This window comes from Setaria italica, chromosome V (assembly GCF_000263155.2).
Source record: "Setaria italica strain Yugu1 chromosome V, Setaria_italica_v2.0, whole genome shotgun sequence".
Lineage (NCBI taxonomy): Eukaryota > Viridiplantae > Streptophyta > Magnoliopsida > Poales > Poaceae > Setaria > Setaria italica.
The window spans coordinates 37,342,698-37,361,627 of NC_028454.1; the positions used below are offsets into that span (position 1 = coordinate 37,342,698).

At 44.1% G+C, this 18,930-nt stretch overlaps 4 protein-coding genes across 8 annotated transcripts; 1 reads left to right on the plus strand and 3 right to left on the minus strand.

Annotated features, from left to right (window-relative positions):
- Nucleotides 1-3,170: 3,170 nt before the first annotated feature.
- On the minus strand, nucleotides 3,171-6,865 carry LOC101761387 (pentatricopeptide repeat-containing protein At4g21190). 5 transcript variants are annotated; one of them, XR_001164194.3, is made up of 7 exons: nucleotides 6,630-6,834; nucleotides 6,463-6,556; nucleotides 6,279-6,377; nucleotides 5,980-6,123; nucleotides 5,436-5,648; nucleotides 4,051-4,502; nucleotides 3,171-3,715 (listed from the first exon to the last, which is right to left on the minus strand). XR_001164194.3 is itself a non-coding variant. In XM_004969953.2 (6 exons), the coding sequence occupies exons 2-6, from the start codon at nucleotides 6,553-6,555 to the stop codon at nucleotides 4,116-4,118; spliced, it is 936 nt and encodes a 311-aa protein (XP_004970010.1). In that variant the 5' UTR covers nucleotides 6,556-6,567; nucleotides 6,648-6,865; the 3' UTR covers nucleotides 3,750-4,115. The 5 variants fall into 5 exon arrangements, 4 of the variants coding, with proteins under 4 accessions (XP_004970010.1, XP_022682567.1, XP_004970013.1 ...); XM_004969953.2 differs by lacking the exon at nucleotides 3,171-3,715 and having other exon boundaries at nucleotides 3,750-4,502; nucleotides 6,463-6,567; nucleotides 6,648-6,865; XM_022826832.1 differs by lacking the exon at nucleotides 3,171-3,715 and having other exon boundaries at nucleotides 3,750-4,502; nucleotides 6,648-6,834.
- Nucleotides 6,866-6,971: 106 nt separating this feature from the next.
- LOC101762593 (DNA polymerase eta) lies at nucleotides 6,972-12,335 on the plus strand. Its single transcript, XM_004969957.3, has 14 exons — nucleotides 6,972-7,317; nucleotides 7,415-7,535; nucleotides 7,619-7,730; nucleotides 7,836-8,006; nucleotides 8,083-8,247; nucleotides 8,446-8,549; nucleotides 8,710-8,829; nucleotides 9,086-9,209; nucleotides 9,956-10,069; nucleotides 10,209-10,400; nucleotides 10,878-10,974; nucleotides 11,061-11,212; nucleotides 11,595-11,685; nucleotides 11,782-12,335. The coding sequence occupies exons 1-14, from the start codon at nucleotides 7,242-7,244 to the stop codon at nucleotides 12,048-12,050; spliced, it is 1,908 nt and encodes a 635-aa protein (XP_004970014.1). The 5' UTR covers nucleotides 6,972-7,241; the 3' UTR covers nucleotides 12,051-12,335.
- Nucleotides 12,336-12,665: 330 nt separating this feature from the next.
- On the minus strand, nucleotides 12,666-17,022 carry LOC101763001 (bifunctional riboflavin kinase/FMN phosphatase). Its single transcript, XM_004969958.4, has 10 exons — nucleotides 16,610-17,022; nucleotides 16,248-16,434; nucleotides 16,038-16,168; nucleotides 15,564-15,633; nucleotides 15,333-15,398; nucleotides 14,350-14,504; nucleotides 14,186-14,275; nucleotides 13,959-14,098; nucleotides 13,668-13,757; nucleotides 12,666-13,163 (listed from the first exon to the last, which is right to left on the minus strand). The coding sequence occupies exons 1-10, from the start codon at nucleotides 16,671-16,673 to the stop codon at nucleotides 13,053-13,055; spliced, it is 1,104 nt and encodes a 367-aa protein (XP_004970015.1). The 5' UTR covers nucleotides 16,674-17,022; the 3' UTR covers nucleotides 12,666-13,052.
- Nucleotides 17,023-17,581: 559 nt separating this feature from the next.
- Nucleotides 17,582-18,472, minus strand: LOC101763403 (heavy metal-associated isoprenylated plant protein 28). Its single transcript, XM_004969959.2, has 2 exons — nucleotides 18,250-18,472; nucleotides 17,582-18,153 (listed from the first exon to the last, which is right to left on the minus strand). Exons 1-2 carry the CDS (start codon nucleotides 18,253-18,255, stop codon nucleotides 17,704-17,706), a joined length of 456 nt encoding a protein of 151 aa, XP_004970016.1. The 5' UTR covers nucleotides 18,256-18,472; the 3' UTR covers nucleotides 17,582-17,703.
- Nucleotides 18,473-18,930: the final 458 nt, after the last annotated feature.

Sequence of the window (18,930 nt, forward strand, 5' to 3'; positions counted from 1 at the left end):
ACTCCCTCTGTCCCACAAAGATTATTCGTTTAGTTTTCAAAACTTGTCCCGTAAAAAATGTCCATATAACTTTTAGACAATCCAACAGATACCTTCATAATACCTTTTGGCCTAGTTAACGAATCGATCATTTACTCCCACCATCGATGTCCGATACAGACTCGTTAAATAAGGAAGGCTAATAGATCCGACAACTACTGTAATCCATCCAATTAAAAAAATTATTAGAGGTAATTTGAACTTTTAATATTGATGTGACATGTCCTACAGGATGGACATCAACATTGTGGGGTGATGTCAGTGTGAGCGTACGTTTCTCCGCTCTCAGACATCACCTGCCCACCTAAACGATATGGATCCAAGAGGAAGCACCACAACCTGATTGCGACCCGGGCACCTACTCCCACTAGGACTCATATTAGAGCAGGAGCAATGAAATCACCAAGAAAACTAGGCTACATGCAACTCAGCACCACGCATGAAAGGTCAGGACATGAGCAGTGTACAATGATACAAAGGCAAGATGCAGGATGGCAGGACTACAGCAGTGAGCAGTGCTCTCTCTTTTTCTTCGAGCCTCAGCCTGGCTATCGAGATGTTCGGATAGCGGCAGGCGAGGACAAAGGAGAAGATGGGAGAAGGGTGCAGTGCGGATAAAGGTGCCGAAACTTTTTCGGTGGAAATTGGAGTGCACGTCTACCCAGCAAAACAGGGCGATCAAGCAAGCACGGGGCCGAGACGAGACACGCGAGGCCCATGAAAGGAGCGTACGTGCTTGGATCCTCGTGCTCATGTTCGGTGCGGTTTGGTTTGGTTCGTTTGTGGTCACTGCCGCGGTTTCCAGACCTTTTCCTCGCACCGTCTCGAGGAAAGCTTTAAACAAGTTCTGTTCGTCCCGTCACCACTCACCAGGGAAATCCGGGAAACACGTGCTGCGCTTGGTGCACTACTTTGCCACTACCACGAAGGCGGCGTGAGAAGGATGCGTGTGCTTGCAGGTCCTGTAATTTATTTTTTCGCAGGACGCTGCACCTTGCAACTGTCTTCAGCTCCCTTGAGGCCTTGAGAGGTTAGCCAGAACCACTAACGTTCTAACACTGATTTGCATCATTCAGCCGGATTTCACAGCATGCTTCTTTAGGGAAAAGGGTCGAGATAATGGCTGCAACGTTTACACCTCGAAACGTCTAGGTCAGCAGTAACTTTGAATCGACTCTAACACGCTTAGTCAGTAACCAGGTTGGCAAGGCACCGGACTCGATCGTGAAGAATGCCAGTGGTTAAATTCCAAAGTCTGTTTCTGAAAGTCTTTGATGTCCTTTGGATCTAATCAAGTAAAAAACTCAACCTTTAGGGGGGAAAATATGGTTGCAAACTTGCAATAGACCCAGATGCTACCATAGTGTCATGCTTGGCAACGTCAAATGCTACTCTCGTTCTGGAATCAATTTTCATGTGGTTACAATATCAAAATAGTCAAGACCGCTTTCTGTAGCTCCCAAGTTTCTGTCAGAATGCAGTGAAGCAACGGCAACTCCGTAAGCTGGACACGTGATATTGGACCGATCTGAGCACGTCGATTCTGAAACCTCTTTCGGCATAATGTTAGGACTGTAGAGCTACACGTATAAGCACAAGCTCTGAACTCACGGTATTTGTTTCTTCAGAAATTCGTCTCGTTTGTACAGGAACACACAAGTGACAAAGGCTCCGACAGCAATCAAACTGCCAAAATTCCAGCACAAACCGAGCTCTAATCCTGCTTCTCTACCTCCTACAGCAGGCGATAATCATTGGAGCAAAGGTCACAGTGCCGTTGCGCATTAATCTCCAACAAAATGATTAAGGGCCTGTTTGGCTCCCTGGTGTTAAAGTTTAACACCCGTCACATCGAATGTTTGGATGCTAATTAGGAGTATTAAACATAGACTAATTACAAAACTAATTGCACAGATGGAGTGTAATTCGTGAGACGAATCTATTAAGCCTAATTAGTCCATGATTTGACAACGTGGTGCTACAGTAACCATTTGTTAATGATGGATTAATTAGGCTTAATAGATTCGTCACGTGAATTAGCACAGGATTATGCAATTAGTTTTATAATTAGCTCATGTTTAGTTCTCCTAATTAGCATCCGAACATCCGATGTGACACTGTTAAAGTTTAGCACCTCGTATCCAAACACCCCTAAAGAAAACGCACTGTCAGTGGTCACTCTGCAGTTCTCCCAGTTCTTATTTCGAATTAAAGTATACTTCTCCGAGTGGCCAATCGATTGGCCTCGGAACACGAGCTAGCAGCGGCAGGAAACTGTTCTGCAAAGCCGCCTTTGTTAACCCCTACTCCAGCTAAAGCGAAAATGCCGCGAAAATGCTGCTAAGCACAGCCGCGCAGAGGACAAGAGAAACGGATTTGCTCGCGGGGCGCGGGCAGCGTAGCCGAGCGCCTCCCGTTTTGCGTCCGGTTTCCCTCGGCATCCGCGGCGGTCACGCATGAGCTATATTTTTTGCTGCCCCGTCTCTCGTGCGCCGTACCGCTCCACTATTTACTGTTGGTGGCAAGCTGAGCTCGTGGGGTAGGCCTCTTTTTACAGAGAGAGCCAGGGGCAAAGGCTGGTGGACGGGGGCACGGCGCGGTACCTTCTCTGACGGCCGTGGTCCTGGGCTGCGCTGCGCCCGGTCAGGTGTGCCGAGGCAATGTCCGCTTGGTCCTTGCCTTTGCCTCGTTGCCCTGGAGGTAGTTGGTTGTAGCAGCAAAGGATGTGGCATGAATGGGTGCGGCGGCATACCCTCCGAGGAGGCGAGGGAATGTTTGTCCGGTGACGCCGTCGGCGGAGGCGACGATGGAGAACCGAACGGCTGGACTTCTGGAGTTCTCTCTCGCTGCGACCCAGGGCCTAGATGCCGTTTGCGATTATGGGCTGCCTGCAGTCCCTCCGGCCTGCATATAACGTTTGCATGGGCCAAACTCCCGGCCCACCTTTGGCGGGATCGCCTTCAGTCGAGGAACACTTTTGCTCAAAAAAAAAGAGTCGAGGAACACTTTGGTTAAGACATGGTGATTTTCATCTTCTTTGCCCTTAGCTTTTTGTACCGAAAGCAAACCATGGAAATGTCCAGTGCACGTACGCGATGCAAGCAAAATCTACCGACTTAAAGAAAAATCTCTAGCATAAGGAGTCCAGAGATAGGCATTCATATTAGCAGTTAAGATAGCACAAGGCTCCATGTGTCAACAATGGCGTCTTTTCATACTGAATGATAGGACCATACGCATGATCAGAGATTTCGCTACATCGATCAACCAGCAACGGACGACCAGTACAGGCAGCCAATACATTCATAACAAGGCACACTGATGCAAAACGTGCTCAAGGCTGCCTCCTAGTAGTTGCTCTTGCTCATAATGGGTCTTGGTCTCGGATGTCTGTTTATAATACGCATGCAGAACTCTTACGGGATCTACTATGGCAAAGTTATCCATTACTACCGCCGTGTCTGATGTCCAGGATATCATCTTTAATAGTAATCAACAACAGGTTCTTCACGAAGCAGTCGGATACAGCTAACTATGGATTAGGATTACCAGATCATTTGACGATTATGCGACGCTAACCTGCTGGACATCCACTGAGCACGAGAGTTGCTTTTCCATTCCAAATATGGCAGCAGTAGCAAACTGGCTATCACCAAAACCTCAAGCTGCAATGCAACTGAGGGAAGCAGAAATACGGACTCATTAGTATCTGAGAAAAGCGATACCAGTTTGTACTTAATACAATAACTACATTTTATAGCATTCAAACAAAGCATGAGCATTATGCAAGCTAATCTGAGAAATCAACGATCTAGTAACCAAACTCTGAAGAACATATCTCGGTGTAGAAATCAAGTAACAATCTCATGAGAGCACTGTTCATGGCAAAACTAGACATAGAGATTTCATCTAGTCAATCTAAATAGATCTGAAGATATCGACGCCCTGCTTTACAGTATAACAACACGGGTCCTAGGATGTCAAATCAAAACAGAGTGAGCACATTCATACCAGTCCATTTTGCTCTTGCCCACTTTGATTAAGCAGGTGCAAAAATACCAAACAGAAGCTCTGATCTATACATATTCAAAGTCTCCAGAAGCTGCATCGTCCAACACATTCCTGTCAAGGCCTGAGCTTGCTGCTTCTTCCAATTCATCATCAAGGTGTATACTTTCTGCCTCTTCCAATTCATCTGTGCCAAGGTGGTGTATATTTTCTGCCTCTTCCAGTTCATCTGTGCCAGGGTCTCCTTCTGTCAACTCTTTGGTTTTATTATCAGGGTAAACCTTCATTTTGATGCGCTTGCCTTTGATGTATCGGTATTCCCATTTTGGTGGTGGGTATTTCTTTTTTAACTTTTCATATTTGTCCATCATATCTAACTTCTGAAATACATCACCTAGCATCCTGACAATTGAACCATCAGGTCTAACGCCTAGTTCCTCCATATCAGCAAAAACCTGAAGAATTTACGAGGAAGATATCATATAGTTAGAAAAGAACACCTGGATGATTATCTCCTACTCATATTTCTGTTGAGCAAAGCTTTTCTACAAAGGGGAAAAATGGTCTAAGTCCTAATTTCAACTTTGGTTAAAACAGTATGCAGAGTGGTGAGCCTCATGCTATCATGTTACACTAGTCCAAATGTTCCCGTCTGTGCTAAGAAGGCACCTTTAACCCTGAATGAACAAACTTTAGTCCTTGGATGGACCAAAGTCACCAAAACCATCTGTCTCAGAACTAAATCTGCATGACATCGCTTCAGAATTGATTGACGCTTTACTATCCCATGAAGATATTCCACATGTAGAAGCTATAGCTGGTCTAAATTCCCGTGGGAAACACAATAAGTGCATTATCCCCTTTTTGGAGGCCTAAGCTTCTAGTGGCTTTAGTACATTTTTTTAGTGTACCTAGTGGCTTTAAATAAGACAGGGTCCAAGGTACAGAGTCAGATTGGCATAGGAAAATGATCACACTGAAATTCCACAAAGAACACAATAAATAGTGTAACATCGGCATAATTCATTATAGAGGGTTGAAGTTATTCAGTAATGACATCATTCTGCAGTGGAGTTTTGGTGGTGGATAGGAGCCATGGATGCTACTTCTAACATTATGGATGACCATGTATATCACACCATGCTGAAGCAGAAGGAAATTATCAACCCAAACCTCTGAACTGCTAGGTGGGCAAGGAAAGTCACGTCAAAGCCAAAAATCCCTAGAAAGCTTCGGTACAATGGTATCCTTTGATATATCACTACTAGCAGACAGTTTTCACATCTCTGAAGTAAAATGACTGCCCCTCAATGCAACTAGGACCAACTAGATTCAAATGCATATTTATAAGATGGCATGCTAAAATAAGAAAAAACATAATTTCCAACCTCAAACATCTTATTGTATGCTCCCACACTGTAATACAAAGAAATCATTCTCATGAAAAAGGTACGAGGCAATCCCTCCATATATCGTGAGAATATCATTCCAAATAATTCTTCTGCTTCCTCAATCCGTCCATCCTCGATCAAAGCATTCAACAAGGTGTAATAGCTTCCCATTGTCTTCCCTTGACCTTTGTTGAACATCCATTTAATAACCTAGATCATGAATCATGCGGTCATTATTTCAATTCAGGATAAGGGTTGGCTACTATAAAGGAGAAACTAATCCTAGTTGTAGTCTTGATACGGGGAAAAAGGGTTTATACAATATTAAAGGGGAGCAATTATTCTACTCTAGAACTGGAAACAGCAAAATCTTGACCTGTCCAAGGATGGGATTACTAGTAAAATTCTCCGAGGAAGGGAATTTGTGTATATCTACAAGACAGTATGAACATTTCACTAGAAATCCATGACAATTGAAAGCGATATGTAGGAAAAAGAATTTAGATCAGAATCAGAGTTCAAATCAAAATCCATTTAACACCTGAATTATACGCTTCCATTCCTTTTCATCCTCAAGTGTCTTCAGTGCCTTCTTTACTACTATCAAGGGAAACTCCAGTTCCCATGCAACAAATGAGTCAAGTGCGCCATAAACTTCCTCCTTTACATTAGACAGACCTTTAATCTGCAGGAGATAAAAAATATTGATAGTTTCAGACGCTCAATTCAACAGTGTCAGTGTACGGAATGTGTATTTGCACCTTCTTTAACATAAAGGTAATGTGACTAAGACAGGACGATGCACAGGAGTATAAACAGAGAAACGTAGAAGAACCTCACACATTCCACAAGCTTCTGTGACTTGGAAATAGTCCCAATTTTCTTACGAGTTTTCCACACACGGGGATATCTTGGTCTTGGACCCCTGGCACCGCAAACCTGTTGCATAATTGTAATACATGAGAATCAGCATAGGCCACACTGCCAGCACTACATCAACCAAAATGCACGGAATTAAGCTCACCACTACAGAATTGAATTTTAGAGGATGTCCAACTGTAGCTCCTCCCCGCACTAAGGTAAATGCAGGCGACCAATAGTTCGCCAAGCAAAACATTCTACAAAGGAGCTGAAGAGATGAAATAGTTTTTAAGTACTATTTAAACAGAACAACAAGAAATCGAGTTGTACCTCATCCTCTCGCCGTACCTTAGTAAAGGAGCAGAAGAGCAGGCGTGCTGTGCCCCGTAGTTCGAGGGCGAAAAGGCGGAAAGGAATGGGCAGCCTCCACCGCGGCCAGTGGCGTATCGACTGCCGCCACCGTCGCTTCTTCTCGCCGGAGTCGGGAGGGGAGCGACCGGACGGCTGCAGCGTTTGCAATCCCCTGGGGATTTATCTCCCAAGATGTTTTTTTTTCTCTTCGGGGAAAATCACCCAGCTGCTAACCTATCATCTACTGATATTAGTTTCGGGCTTGGCCCTTGTTCTCAGTGGGCCGTAGGCTGTTTCAGTAAATGGGCCTCACCTAGCTGCCCATTCCTTCCATCTTCTTCCTCTTGCCAAAGAAGTTTTTCCTCCGAAACTCGACGAACGACGAAAAAACCTTCCTCCACGGCTGCCTATGGCCGCCGCCGACCGGACCTAGGCTAGGTATTGCTACCTCCCGACTTGCCGTGGTGCTTGTTTACTAACACCACGCCTGTCAGCGAATAAAGAGTTAAAGAAAGGGGAAGGGGACGAGGGGATAAGTGGGAGGCGAGGGAGTCCAGTGGTTAATTTTTCCCCCGAAGTTGAGGATAGGGGATGCCGGTGGCGAGGCCGGAGCCGCAGGAACCCCGGGTGATCGCCCATGTTGACATGGACTGCTTCTACGTCCAAGGTTGGTGACTTTCCTTGCCTATCCCTCTCCCACCCCGCCCATGGCCAACCGTTCTTCGACTGAAACTCTAAAAGAGTGGCCATTTGCTTTGCCGCAGTGGAGCAGCGGAGGAACCCTGAGCTCAGGGGCCAGCCGACCGCCGTGGTGCAGTACAACGACTGGAAAGGCGGGGGTTTGATCGCCGTCAGCTACGAGGCTCGCGGGTTTGGTGTGAAGAGGCGAGTGCCGTTTCTTCATCGACAGTCTCGTTTCCTTGGAATTTGCTGAGGTCCTGACATCCGGATTCGTGGTGCTTATTCAGGTCCATGCGTGGAGATGAGGCCAAGAGGGTTTGTCCTGGTATTAATCTGGTTCAGGTCCCTGTGGCGCGTGGCAAGGCCGACCTTAATCTTTACAGAAGTGCTGGCTCTGAGGTAGGTTCACCAGTGTAAACTAGTTTACTAGTACTAGTTAACAGCACCGGACTTACAATGGCATATATAGAATTATGAGTCTATATTTTGCATCTGAACTTTCAGGTTGTTGCGATACTTGCAAGCAAAGGGAAGTGCGAGCGGGCATCCATTGACGAAGTTTATCTTGACCTTACTGATGCAGCCAAGGAAATGCTCTTACAAGCTCCCCCAGATTCACCGGAGGGGATTTTTATGGAAGCAGCAAAGTCAAATATCTTGGGCCTTCCTTCTTCTGTAAGAATGTTTTCGCAATTAGTTTTACTGCAATGTGGTTTGATATGAACGTGGTCATAGGTCATGATATGTTCAGGATGCCAGCGAGAAGGAAAAGAATGTGAGGGCATGGCTTTGTCGACCGGACGCTGATTACGAGGATAAGTTATTGGCATGTGGAGCTATAATTGTTGCACAGCTACGAGTCAGAGTTCTGGAGGAAACCCAATTCACATGCTCTGCTGGGATTGCTCACAATAAGGTTTATAATGATTCATAATAGTGAGTAGATGTTTTTTCTTTCTGTTGACTAAAATTGTCAGCAATCCATGGTTAATATTGTGGTTAAGTTTGCTATGCTCAGGAAATCAGCTCAAATTCCTGTATTTCCGTTTTCTGTGTTTTTTTTATTCCTTGCTCTTCCTACCAGTCTTCCACTCATTGTTCTTATACTGTGCAGATGTTAGCGAAACTTGTCAGTGGAATGCACAAGCCTGCTCAACAAACTGTAGTCCCTTCTTCATCAGTTCAAGGCTTTCTAGCATCACTACCTGTGAAGAAGATGTAATGATCTGACATGACACCTCTGCCCTTGCTTGGTTCTTGTTAGTTCCTGGGAATAGTTTTGACACTGTGTATCGCTATTTAGATCACACAACATTGTGCTTTAGTTGAAACTATGCATGGTTTGACACTGAATGGTGAGAATAACCATATTATTCAGGAAACAGCTTGGTGGTAAGCTTGGAAGTTCCTTGCAGGATGATCTTGGGGTCGAGACCATTGGTGATCTTCTAAGTTTTGCAGAGGAAAAGTTACAAGAGCAGTATGGAGTAAATACTGGGTAATTATGTTCATGCATGTATCGATGTGTTATTATTTTGTTTGCCTTGAGTAATGTAGATATAAGCTAGTTAAGATATGATATCACGTTTTAAAGACTAAGAGTTGTTATTCCCTTTAGCTTTTGGCGGATGACATAACTTTTAACTTGATGGTAGGTTCATTATATCAAACACGGCAAAACCATGCTTCTTTGCATCCATGTTTTTAGTATCATGTCTAATACTCCCATCTTATAAGCTCTAGACTTCATGCAGAACATGGTTATGGAAGATTGCTAGAGGCATTAGTGGAGAAGAAGTTGAGGATCGTCTTCTACCGAAGAGTCACGGATGTGGAAAGACATTTCCTGGACCAAAAGCACTGAAGAATAGTGCTTCTGTAAGAATGCTTGCTCTGTCATTTTCATTGTTTTCAAGCAAAATCTTTGGTTATTTTTAGCTGCTTGAGAAACAGAGTATCTGAGAGGCCTTGGAACAGTGAAGAACCTTATGAATTTTGGTTACTTGTGATGAGCATAAGCATATAAGCACTTACATGTTTTGATTTGTGAAAACCATATGTGATAATGATATAGAGCATAGTGTTACAATTGGTACCTGATGCAGGGACATCCTGGCTTAATTAGGGTGAAACAACTTGAAAATATGCAACTCTCAAGCTTGAAAATAAGGTACCTTGTGACATTGTAGGTCGGGAGTATGGACCCCCACATGCCAGTGAGATGATCAGCTGCTATTTAAGAAAACTTGACAATTCCATATACAAACTTATGCCTCATGTGGTCCATGTCAGCCACATTTGTGGAGCCTCTGCCAGATTTATTGTAAACAGGCGTTGCACTTGATTACTTGCTACTCTGTCAAATACTTGTTTTGTGAGCAGCATGGTATGCACATGGAATTATATTGGTGCTTTAAGCTTTATAATGCTGCACTTTGATAGTTTGATGGCCTTGGGATGCTAGATGCGGTACCCTACCTGACTTAATAAGTTTTCATGCTGCCTGAGTAAGATCCCATATGCATGGCTAAAAAATAAAAGATCCCATTTCTGTCTAAGAATTTAGAAAAAAAAATGTGTTAAGACTCAAATTCTGTTGATTCAACCATTGTCATACGTTGTAGGTCAAAAGCTGGCTGGATCAACTTTGTGAGGAATTAAGTGAACGAATTCAGTCTGACCTGAACCAGAACAAGAGAATTGCTCAAACACTAACTCTTCATGCCAGGGCGTCTAAGGTATTTTGTGTAATACATAATTTTTTAGTGTTTTATTATTTGATTAGTTTATTATATCTAGAGTATTTTCTGATAAAATGGTCAGCATGTATCTTCTCACTATGCACAATAGCTTCCTCATTTTCTACTTGTTCTGCAGGAAAATGAACGTGATTCAACGAAGAAATTCCCTTCCAAATCCTGTCCATTGCGCTATGGGACTGGGAAAATTCAAGAGGATGCAATGAAGCTATTTGAATCTGGCCTTCATGAATTTTTAGAATCTCAGAACACTGGATGGAGCATAACATCTCTTTCTGTTACTGCAAGCAAAATATTTGATATACCAAGTGTATGCTTACGATAACTTTCTTAATAATTGATGATTTGATAGATTGTCATTTTTAAATGTCCAGCCACCGTAAAGAAACAAGGAAACATAGCAATGCCAGTATACTATTCTGATCTCCTGATAACATGTATTAGTGATTTCAATAAATCTCTTCCTTCAAACAATATATTGATATTGCACTAGCTTATAGTGACAGAGATGCTTTGTTTTTACATTAACGTTTCGCCAGCTTCTAACATTCTGAAATACAAATGAACTTTCAGCAAAATGAAAAACTATTTGTTTATTAAATCCTTGCTACTATATCTGCAGCCTTATTTTCAATCATTTCTAAATTTTGATCTTATTCTCATATTAGCAAATGCCATGCTGCAAGATTTGTGCAGTTTGTCATTATTCATATGTACTCAGGGCCCACATAAAATCACAAATGCATTTTGTTAACTTCTTATTCCTTCAGTTTGTTTCATTTACCAGGGAACAAGCTCAATCTTGAGATACATTAAAGGTCCTAGTTCTGCTGCATCTCCAGCTATACCTGATTCTTCATCTGTACCTGATGATCCTTCTCTTGGTGATGTTCCTGAGTTTGAGTGTGTCTATTGTTTACAATTTATTTGTTTGCTGTGAGATTACTGACATGCCAATATGCTTCTGTAGATAACAATGTACATGTGACACCAATTCATGAAGAACAGTGCGAGCCATCTATCTCAGAGAAAGAAGACGGTAAAAGATATTCATCGATTTCAGCCAAACAATGCCCAGCAAATGAAGAAAAAAGAATCCCAAAGAAGTTGCCTGAAGTTAAGGTTAGTTGTCCTTTTCTCCTCTGTGGATATTGGACACCATTAAACTGACTCCTTGTGGGGTAGTATTCTTCAGCATTGGTCAATCGACACTTTGTTTTCTTTAGTCTTTTGCTTGTTGGATTGCTTAATGATCAAGTCCGAAGATGACAAAACATCCCAGAAGTTAGTGCTATGTTGCTATCTGTATCAGTAATGATTAAAACATGGCCTTTTCACATCATGCTACCATTGGTTTCCTAAGTTTCTAATTTAAACATGTCCTAATCTCTCTCACTTCATTAATTTTGAATCTTTCACTTATTTTCTACTGGCAGTATAGAAGTTTCAAATTAATTATTAGCGTCCCTCTCTGTGACTCACCCAAGATTTTTTATTTCGATAGGGAACTTCCTCGATATTGAAGTTTCTCTCACGGGGTCAATCTGCCCTCCATGAGAAAAGAAAATCTGATGTACTAATTTGCAGTCCTCAAGGTTTGGTGGACTACTTCTGTACAGATGCAATGATGCAAATACCGATCTAACTGCTTACACGTTTCTCTGTTTGCTGAATATTTGTGATAATGTTAGGTCCAGGGAGTTCTTCGGAAGCAAACAAAGCTGAAGAACACAATGTGTCTGGGCAAGCTGCAGATAGGAGCAACATCAACAGTGGTGGTGAACCCTCTGGCAGTAACCCCTGGTTGTTCAACGTTGAAGACATCGACCCAGCAGTAGTGGAGGAGCTGCCGCTGGAGATCCAGAGAGAGATACAGGGATGGATCCGTCCATCGAAGGAGCCGAGCACGAAGAGACGGGGTTCTACCATTTCTTCGTACTTCCCACCCGCAAGGTCTTAGGAGTGTTGATATGCTAGTTCTTTGACTGCTTATTCTTTATTCTTCTCTAGACAACGGCCTCTCGCTCTCTTACTCGCAAGAAGAAAAAAACGGCCTCTCTCTGTGTATATTGTAAAAGTGCATAGAGGCCCAAGTAGTCAAGGCGACACGTGAACAATGGTAGCTGGCGAAGAAATGGGAATCAATTATGTTCGCCTCTGTAAATAGGAGTGAATGATGGAACTGAATAACAATTTTTTTTTGAAACTGGAACTGAATAGCATTGCGTGTGTAAAAGGTACTACAGGGCCTATAGGATTGCGTCGCGGTCTCACGCTCAACTGTTCATTCATTTCTCGTTTGAATACCTGTGCGGGTCAGGCGAAGCGCCTGCTTGATCAGCGGCATGCGAAGCCAAACAAAATTCACGCCAGACTGAGGCAATGCACGTTGTCACAAACGCTGTGGAAGCATCAAGGAACGGAAAGCTAGCTAAAAATGAAATGCGTAAGATTGCAGCTACACGTACAGGCGCTCGATCTCAGCCTGTCCATAAAGTGTTTTTTTAAAAAAAATTAATGAGATTTAGCTGATACATGCCGATCGAATTAGGACCTCTACCAAGTCAGCACATCATCCAAAAAACAGAATTACCATGCTTTTATTGAAGAATAACATCACTGTTTGGTCGTCAAGAATAACCTATACCGTTCTCCAGAATAATCTATATGCTTGCAATTTTTTCTATCTCTCTGCCCCTTAAGGAAGGTGCAGATGCAATGATATTTTTTTTCAAAATAAGACATGAAGCCAAGACAATTATTACAGCATATGGTAACATCCAACCACCTCTAAGATGACAACAAACTTCATTCCTTCTGTACCCTTTTCCTCTTCTTCAAATACACGTATTTCGTGTAGTCTTCCTAGACGTAAATGAAGCTGGCATAATGTTTGTGAGCTAACAATAACAATGCCAACCCTAAGGTAGTGCTGTGAGAGCTTGCAATCATATGGCCACATTCAGGGAAAATGAAGGTCGTGGGCATATTCAGAGAAAGTTGGGAGGTCCAGTCCATCCCTTGCAATGCTCCTGTCTTCGTCAGTTACACTTAAAGCTTGCAACATATCATCCTGCAATAAAGGTTGTGTTTGAGTCACTATAATCGTACTGTGAGCTTGCACATGAAATTATATCCTTGTCATATGACGAGATGTGATGTGTGTTCGAGGAAAAATATGCTTGTTGATAGATTAAGAACTCCAGAATTGCAATAACAAATAGAAATGTCAAAAAAGATAAGGACGCCATACTGGGCCATAAGAAGCCAACCGAATGGCAGACAGAAGCTATTTTGGTCGTGCTAGGGACAAGCCATTTGGTTAATTACCTGTCTTATTGTCCATGTTACCTAGCAATCTATTTCCTTGTATTGGAAATAAGTATCATTTTCACTGTCATCTATTTCCATTAATTCTAAATAATCTAACATATTCTCTCATTCTACTCTATAATCTGTATGCCATACTGTTGGGCCATGCTCTATTAGGCATTTCTCTAGTTGAACTAATATGGAAAAAAAATCAGTTGAGTCACGTTGTTTTAATTTCTAGTAAAATTTAAGAGATGGTTATTACTGTGCTTTGTAGCTTCCGGATGTAACCAATTACAAGAAGCTTCACAGGCTCTGTTTCAATCTTGCCAGTGGAATCAAGAAACTCTACTACCTGCAAAAGAACAACGACAAATTAAATGAACGTACAAGAAAAGTGCAGAAACCATGCTATGTGTTAATCTGTTAGTAAATATTACTAGAACACCAATGTTCACATATCTTGTGCCAGAAAAAGAAACTTAGAACTATAGGGGAACATTTAGACAGATGGCCTCCCAGATGAAAACAACCACAGATACGAAAAAGTACCAACCATCACTCTCTCGACGGTCTGCTGTGAAAAGTCCCACCCAGTACCAATGACCACCTTAGAGAATCCATGCACTTTGGACCTGGCCCAACCCATATAAATTCCTGATATTTGGTCAGGAATACATTCGTAGGTATGTACGTCTGTTTCCAAATAATCAAAATAAGTAAAAAAACGTTGGTATTTAAAGAATAGTAGCATATAAGATGAGTAGCCGGAAAGACTTTAACCTGAAATTACCCTATGAAGATTGTTTAAAATCCTATCACCTATTTGAGCAGTTGAAAGTAAGGGATCAATGGGCAAAACACCATGGACGCCTACAATAAATGTCACCCATCAGATTTTAAATAGTGACAATAAAACAAAATCAGCAGTCAATGAAGAGAGTTACGATCTTCAAATGGAGGAAGACCCCACAGCTCAGGATCGAAGTCCAAAAGCGAATAGAGGATGATATCGGCAATGTAATAGTGCTTCCTTTGACTTTGAAGTGATGGTACCGCAACTGCCTTTGCCCCAGAAGCCTTGGCACCCTTGACTCCAACGCTAAGAAATACCACCAAGGAAGCAGAAAGTGTAACTCAATAGCATAGAGCAAGTGCATTCTTTTCAATGCATCGACATCGAAATCATACAATTTACCACTTCAGCATAATCAATAGGGTTATCTGAGGGAATAAATACAAAACATCTTATTGATTATTTTGTGAACCTTATAAATTTCCACTGGGTCACGAGAAGTGCATCCTACAGATATCAGTAAGGGAGTGTATAGAAGAGCCAGGTTTTGAAAAGTCATGACACTTAAATACATTTATGAAAGATAAGTTGTGAGGGAGAGCGATTAGAAAAAAGGAGAGGAAAATTTGCTGGCAATGGTCCTGGACAATCATTCATGAAGGATATAACAAAACAAATGAGAAAAGTGTGATTTAAACTTGCTAAAGGGTGTATTTCCATAGAAGACTGTACATGATTAAAAAAACCGTTACATTTGTATTATACAACATGCTACATCGTTTCATATAGAAAATAGAATGCTGCTGAAAACAGAAGGAAGTTATCATATAAATGGTTTGCAAATGAAAACTTTAACCTTTTTTGGTAAGAAATTTCAACCTTTGATGCATTAAATTTTGTGATTTGTGAGGCTGAACCCAATGGAAGATATATGGGGTCCACTTTACACATACTCATCATGGCATACTGGTAACTACTGAAAATTATAACATTTGGCTGCCCATCAGATTTCAATAACGTTTAGAAGTGTTCTGATAAGTTATGAATCATGCACAACAGCACAATGAAGGGTTTTTTTTCTTCGCGAGGGCACAAGATAACAACTCGCCAAGAAGAAGTCTTCCCTGTACTTACACAGAATCTTCTATGACCAAGCATGATGATGGATTTACGCCAAGTCTCTTTGCAGCTTCCAGAAATCTTGTAGAGTGTAGGATACGTGATCAGTAATAAACAGGGTTCTATACAAGATGCTAAAGATAAGTATACAGAGGCATGGAAACAGAACAAAGGTTGTGCAGTTGAGATAACGAGTTAAATAGCAATAACAACAGATTATTGGTCAATAATGCTAAAGGTACCCACATGTCAGGGGAAGGTTTTCCATTAGGGACTTGATCTCCACCAAGAATAACAGAAAAACACTCTCCCCAATCTGGAAAACCATAAAGGAGTTTTTTAATACATGGATTAAGAAACTGATGCAATATATAAGAAAATGTACCAACTAAAAATAGATAAGCATCCTTATTCCTTACTAGTTGAATATTCCTTTTTTTTAACTTGTCTCAACCATGTTACATAAGGACTAGCAATGTTTAGTTACTTACATGATCGTGTTGTCTGAAATTGAGTATAGACGTGCCTCGGTCAATGAGTAAAGCAGTATACATAACAAATTTCACCAAAATAAATCCTTAAAATCACATTGGAAGACTTTTCATTCCCTTCTGTATAGGTATACTCATTTGCTCCAAAAGCGATAGACCAAAAGACATATCTAATTATGCCACTGATAAAGTACAGAGTAAAGACTGAAGCAAACTGTAATCATCGTACCTTCTAGTTTCGGAAGCTTGTGATCAATATTTCTCCTGATGGAGTTTGAAGCAAGTGCGAGTGGCACTCCATTCTTGTAAAGATGCTTGACAAGCCTCTTCACTCCTGGAAGCGGCTTTGCCTTTTGCCACCTGGGGAGAAAGTAAGAACCCAACTTAAAGTGCTTGTAAATGGACAAATGGTGAAGCGATGTTAAAACGGAAAGGGAACCTTTTCAGGTAGAGTGGATGCATCGCCTTGGAGTACTCCTCGACGGTCAGCGGCAGCCCGTAATCTCTGATGATCCCGGTGGTGGATTCCATGTACATCTGGCCCAGCCTCTTCTCTTCCTTCTCCGGGTCAGGGACCTTCTCGTACGACGCCAAGAATTCGTTCAAGACATCCCTCGTCGCCCTCTCTGCGCTCAACACGAATATACGATCAATAAACGAATTACAGCAGCACAGCGACACACGTGCAAATGTGCATCCACTATTCCAGCCTATCTGATTGGTCCGTGTCCCGTACAGAACGGCGCGAGTGTGGAACGGAGCGCGGGACGGCGAGGAGGCTGGATGGATCCGCGTGCGTACCTGTGTCCAGGAGGGTGCCGTCGAGGTCGAAGATCACGGCGGAGACCTGGTGTGCCGCTGCCATGGTCTGGTCGAGGCGCGGAGTGGATGGGCGGGATGGGGAGAAAGCGGGGTGGCGGCGCGCGGGGGGATTTTAAGTGCGTGAGGAGGAGGAGGCCACTTGCCGTGGCCGTCGAGCGGATGAGACCCCCATTCGCGAAGGGGTTGCAGGATCGATGCGGGTCTGGTTGGCTCGCGGGGTGAAGCCGAACACCGGGTGCTTTTGTTCCGTGCCTGTCCTGTTGCTGCTGTTGGCGCCGTCGAGAAGCCCGTGGGCCGACCGACGCCGTGCCGGGGCGTGCGCGCTCGGCTCGGGTCACCGCGCCGCTCGCCTTCGCGATGGCCAACCTCTCCACCGATTTTGCAACCCGGTGTGGAAGCTTTTGCATCGGCGCTCAAAGGTGGCATGCACCATGCGCTTTAAAACATGAGCCATTAATCTGAAAAAGAAGATGAAAATGACTGCTCGAGACAAGTAACAGGACCCGGATGTGGATGCCACTACTCCTACACGACGAGATTATCTGCAATACACAAGTGTACGGTATGTTCCCCTTTCTTTGTATAAGGTGAGCGGTGAGGTTTTAGCACGGTCACCGTGCGGTTATCGCACAGGCGGAATAAACTATTAGAGGAAGGAATATTACACGATGCTCACGAATGTGAATCACTTAAGTTGCTAACACAGTTGCATGATATGCGGGATAAAGGAAAACTGTTCCATTCGGAATTCGGATGGCGTGGCCCATGTATTGGCCATTATATATCACGCTTCTCTGCAAGTCTGCGTTCGTTCACATGGGAGGCTACGCAACGCATCGTTCGGAAACGTAAACACCTGGATTCGAAATCACCTACAGACCTACTATGTGAATCCCCCGCGCTAGCGGCCGAGAACATGTTCAGTGGTTCAGAATCAGAACCAAACCCAGCGTTTCGATATCTTCCTCCTTACCTGTATATCATAAACTTAAGTCATTGTATCATGGAACAACAAAACAAAGCACCGAGCGCGGTGCTTGACATGACATGTCGATCGTGCGATCCCCTTAGAATCACATGACGTAGCACCCCTGCGCGTTCTCGTCGCTGAAGTAGTCGGTGGCCCTGGTGCCAGCGACGGCCGAGTTGGCGCCGTGGTGGTAGTAGGCGCCGTACAGGCGCGAGTCGTCGTAGCCGTGCTTGTGGTAGTTGTACGAGGACCCCGGGCGCGCCGCGTGGACGCCGTGCTCCAGCGCCGCCGCTCCGGGCTGGTACATGAGCTGCTGCTGCGCCAGGACGTGCGCGCCGCCGCCCGCGGCGAAGGGCTGCGGCCACAGCACGGCGCGCCGCCCCGTCCGCCGCACCGCCTTGAGCACCTTCTTCTGCTCCACGTCCCCGTTCACCGTCACCTTCTGCTGCGCCATGTCGACCTCCACGTCGTGCACGCCCTCCAGCCGCTCCACCGCCTTCCGGACCTTCTTCTCGCACCCCGGGCAGTCCATGTGCACGCACATCTCCACGAGCTGTTGCAGTTGTAGGTGAGGATCAATAACAGATGAATCAACCAGATACAAATGAATTTCGAAAGAAAAACGTATGCATCTATAGAGCAAACTCACTGTCATTTTCCTCTCTTTCGAGTGGGGACGATCGATCAACCCGGAAGTTCTTCAATCCTCTTGCTTGTCAGGCTGTTGAGAATGGCGAATGGCGATGCAGGTTCAGCTTGTGATGTTTGCGTAGTCGTATTGTGCCAACAAGCTGTGTGTTCCCCATATATATTCAAGATGCGCGCTTCAGCGCATGTGGGTGTGCCGTGTAACGGTTACCGCGCGCCCGGGAAGCATGTGCCATGGCAGTTGGGCCGCGAGCTCAGGTCGGCAGGCAAACGAGTTGACGAAGAGTTTTTCGTACTAAAAAATAAACCTGCACCGACTGCTTCCTTCCCGCTCCACATTTGATTCCGGCGCATAAAAAACGACGGCGATGCCGACTTGGACCAAATGCGCGTTCGTGGGCGTAGCAGTGCCAGGCTCCGGCTTCCCATGGCGCGTTTCGTGAGAGCAAAGCGCGGCGGAAATGGAGCAAAGCGCTGCTTCCTTCCCGGGGTGGCTCAACGCAACAGCACGAGGGCATCGAGCATGCGCGTCGTGAGGATCGCAGGGTACGTCTCGGAGATGCCAGAGGCCAGACGGCTGGTTGGCGGCGGCCGCGACGGACCGGGTCCCGCTCGCTCCTCTTCGCTCTTGGGTGCCAGTGCCACTGCCAGCAAAGACACCAGGTCGGCGGAGCTCGCTCGG

Bases quoted from the DNA above. Each gene is read 5' to 3' on its own strand.
- LOC101761387 (XM_004969956.2), bottom strand. The intron at 5,649-5,979 runs GTGTTAAATGGA...TTCATGATCTAG, and splicing joins AATGGAAGCGTATAATTCAG to GTTATTAAATGGATGTTCAA. The intron at 4,503-5,435 runs GTTGGAAATTAT...TAAATTCTTCAG, and splicing joins CATACAATAAGATGTTTGAG to GTTTTTGCTGATATGGAGGA.
- LOC101762593 (XM_004969957.3), top strand. From the start codon at position 7,242: ATGCCGGTGGCGAGGCCGGAGCCGCAGGAACCCCGGGTGATCGCCCAT. The intron at 7,731-7,835 runs GTAGGTTCACCA...CTGAACTTTCAG, and splicing joins ACAGAAGTGCTGGCTCTGAG to GTTGTTGCGATACTTGCAAG. The intron at 8,007-8,082 runs GTAAGAATGTTT...TGATATGTTCAG, and splicing joins TCTTGGGCCTTCCTTCTTCT to GATGCCAGCGAGAAGGAAAA.
- LOC101763001 (XM_004969958.4), bottom strand. From the start codon at position 16,673: ATGGCAGCGGCACACCAGGTCTCCGCCGTGATCTTCGACCTCGACGGC. The intron at 15,634-16,037 runs GTACGATGATTA...ATGGTTTTCCAG, and splicing joins CAAGCTTCCGAAACTAGAAG to ATTGGGGAGAGTGTTTTTCT. The intron at 14,099-14,185 runs GTTAAAGTCTTT...ATTTGGAAACAG, and splicing joins TCTTCATAGGGTAATTTCAG to ACGTACATACCTACGAATGT.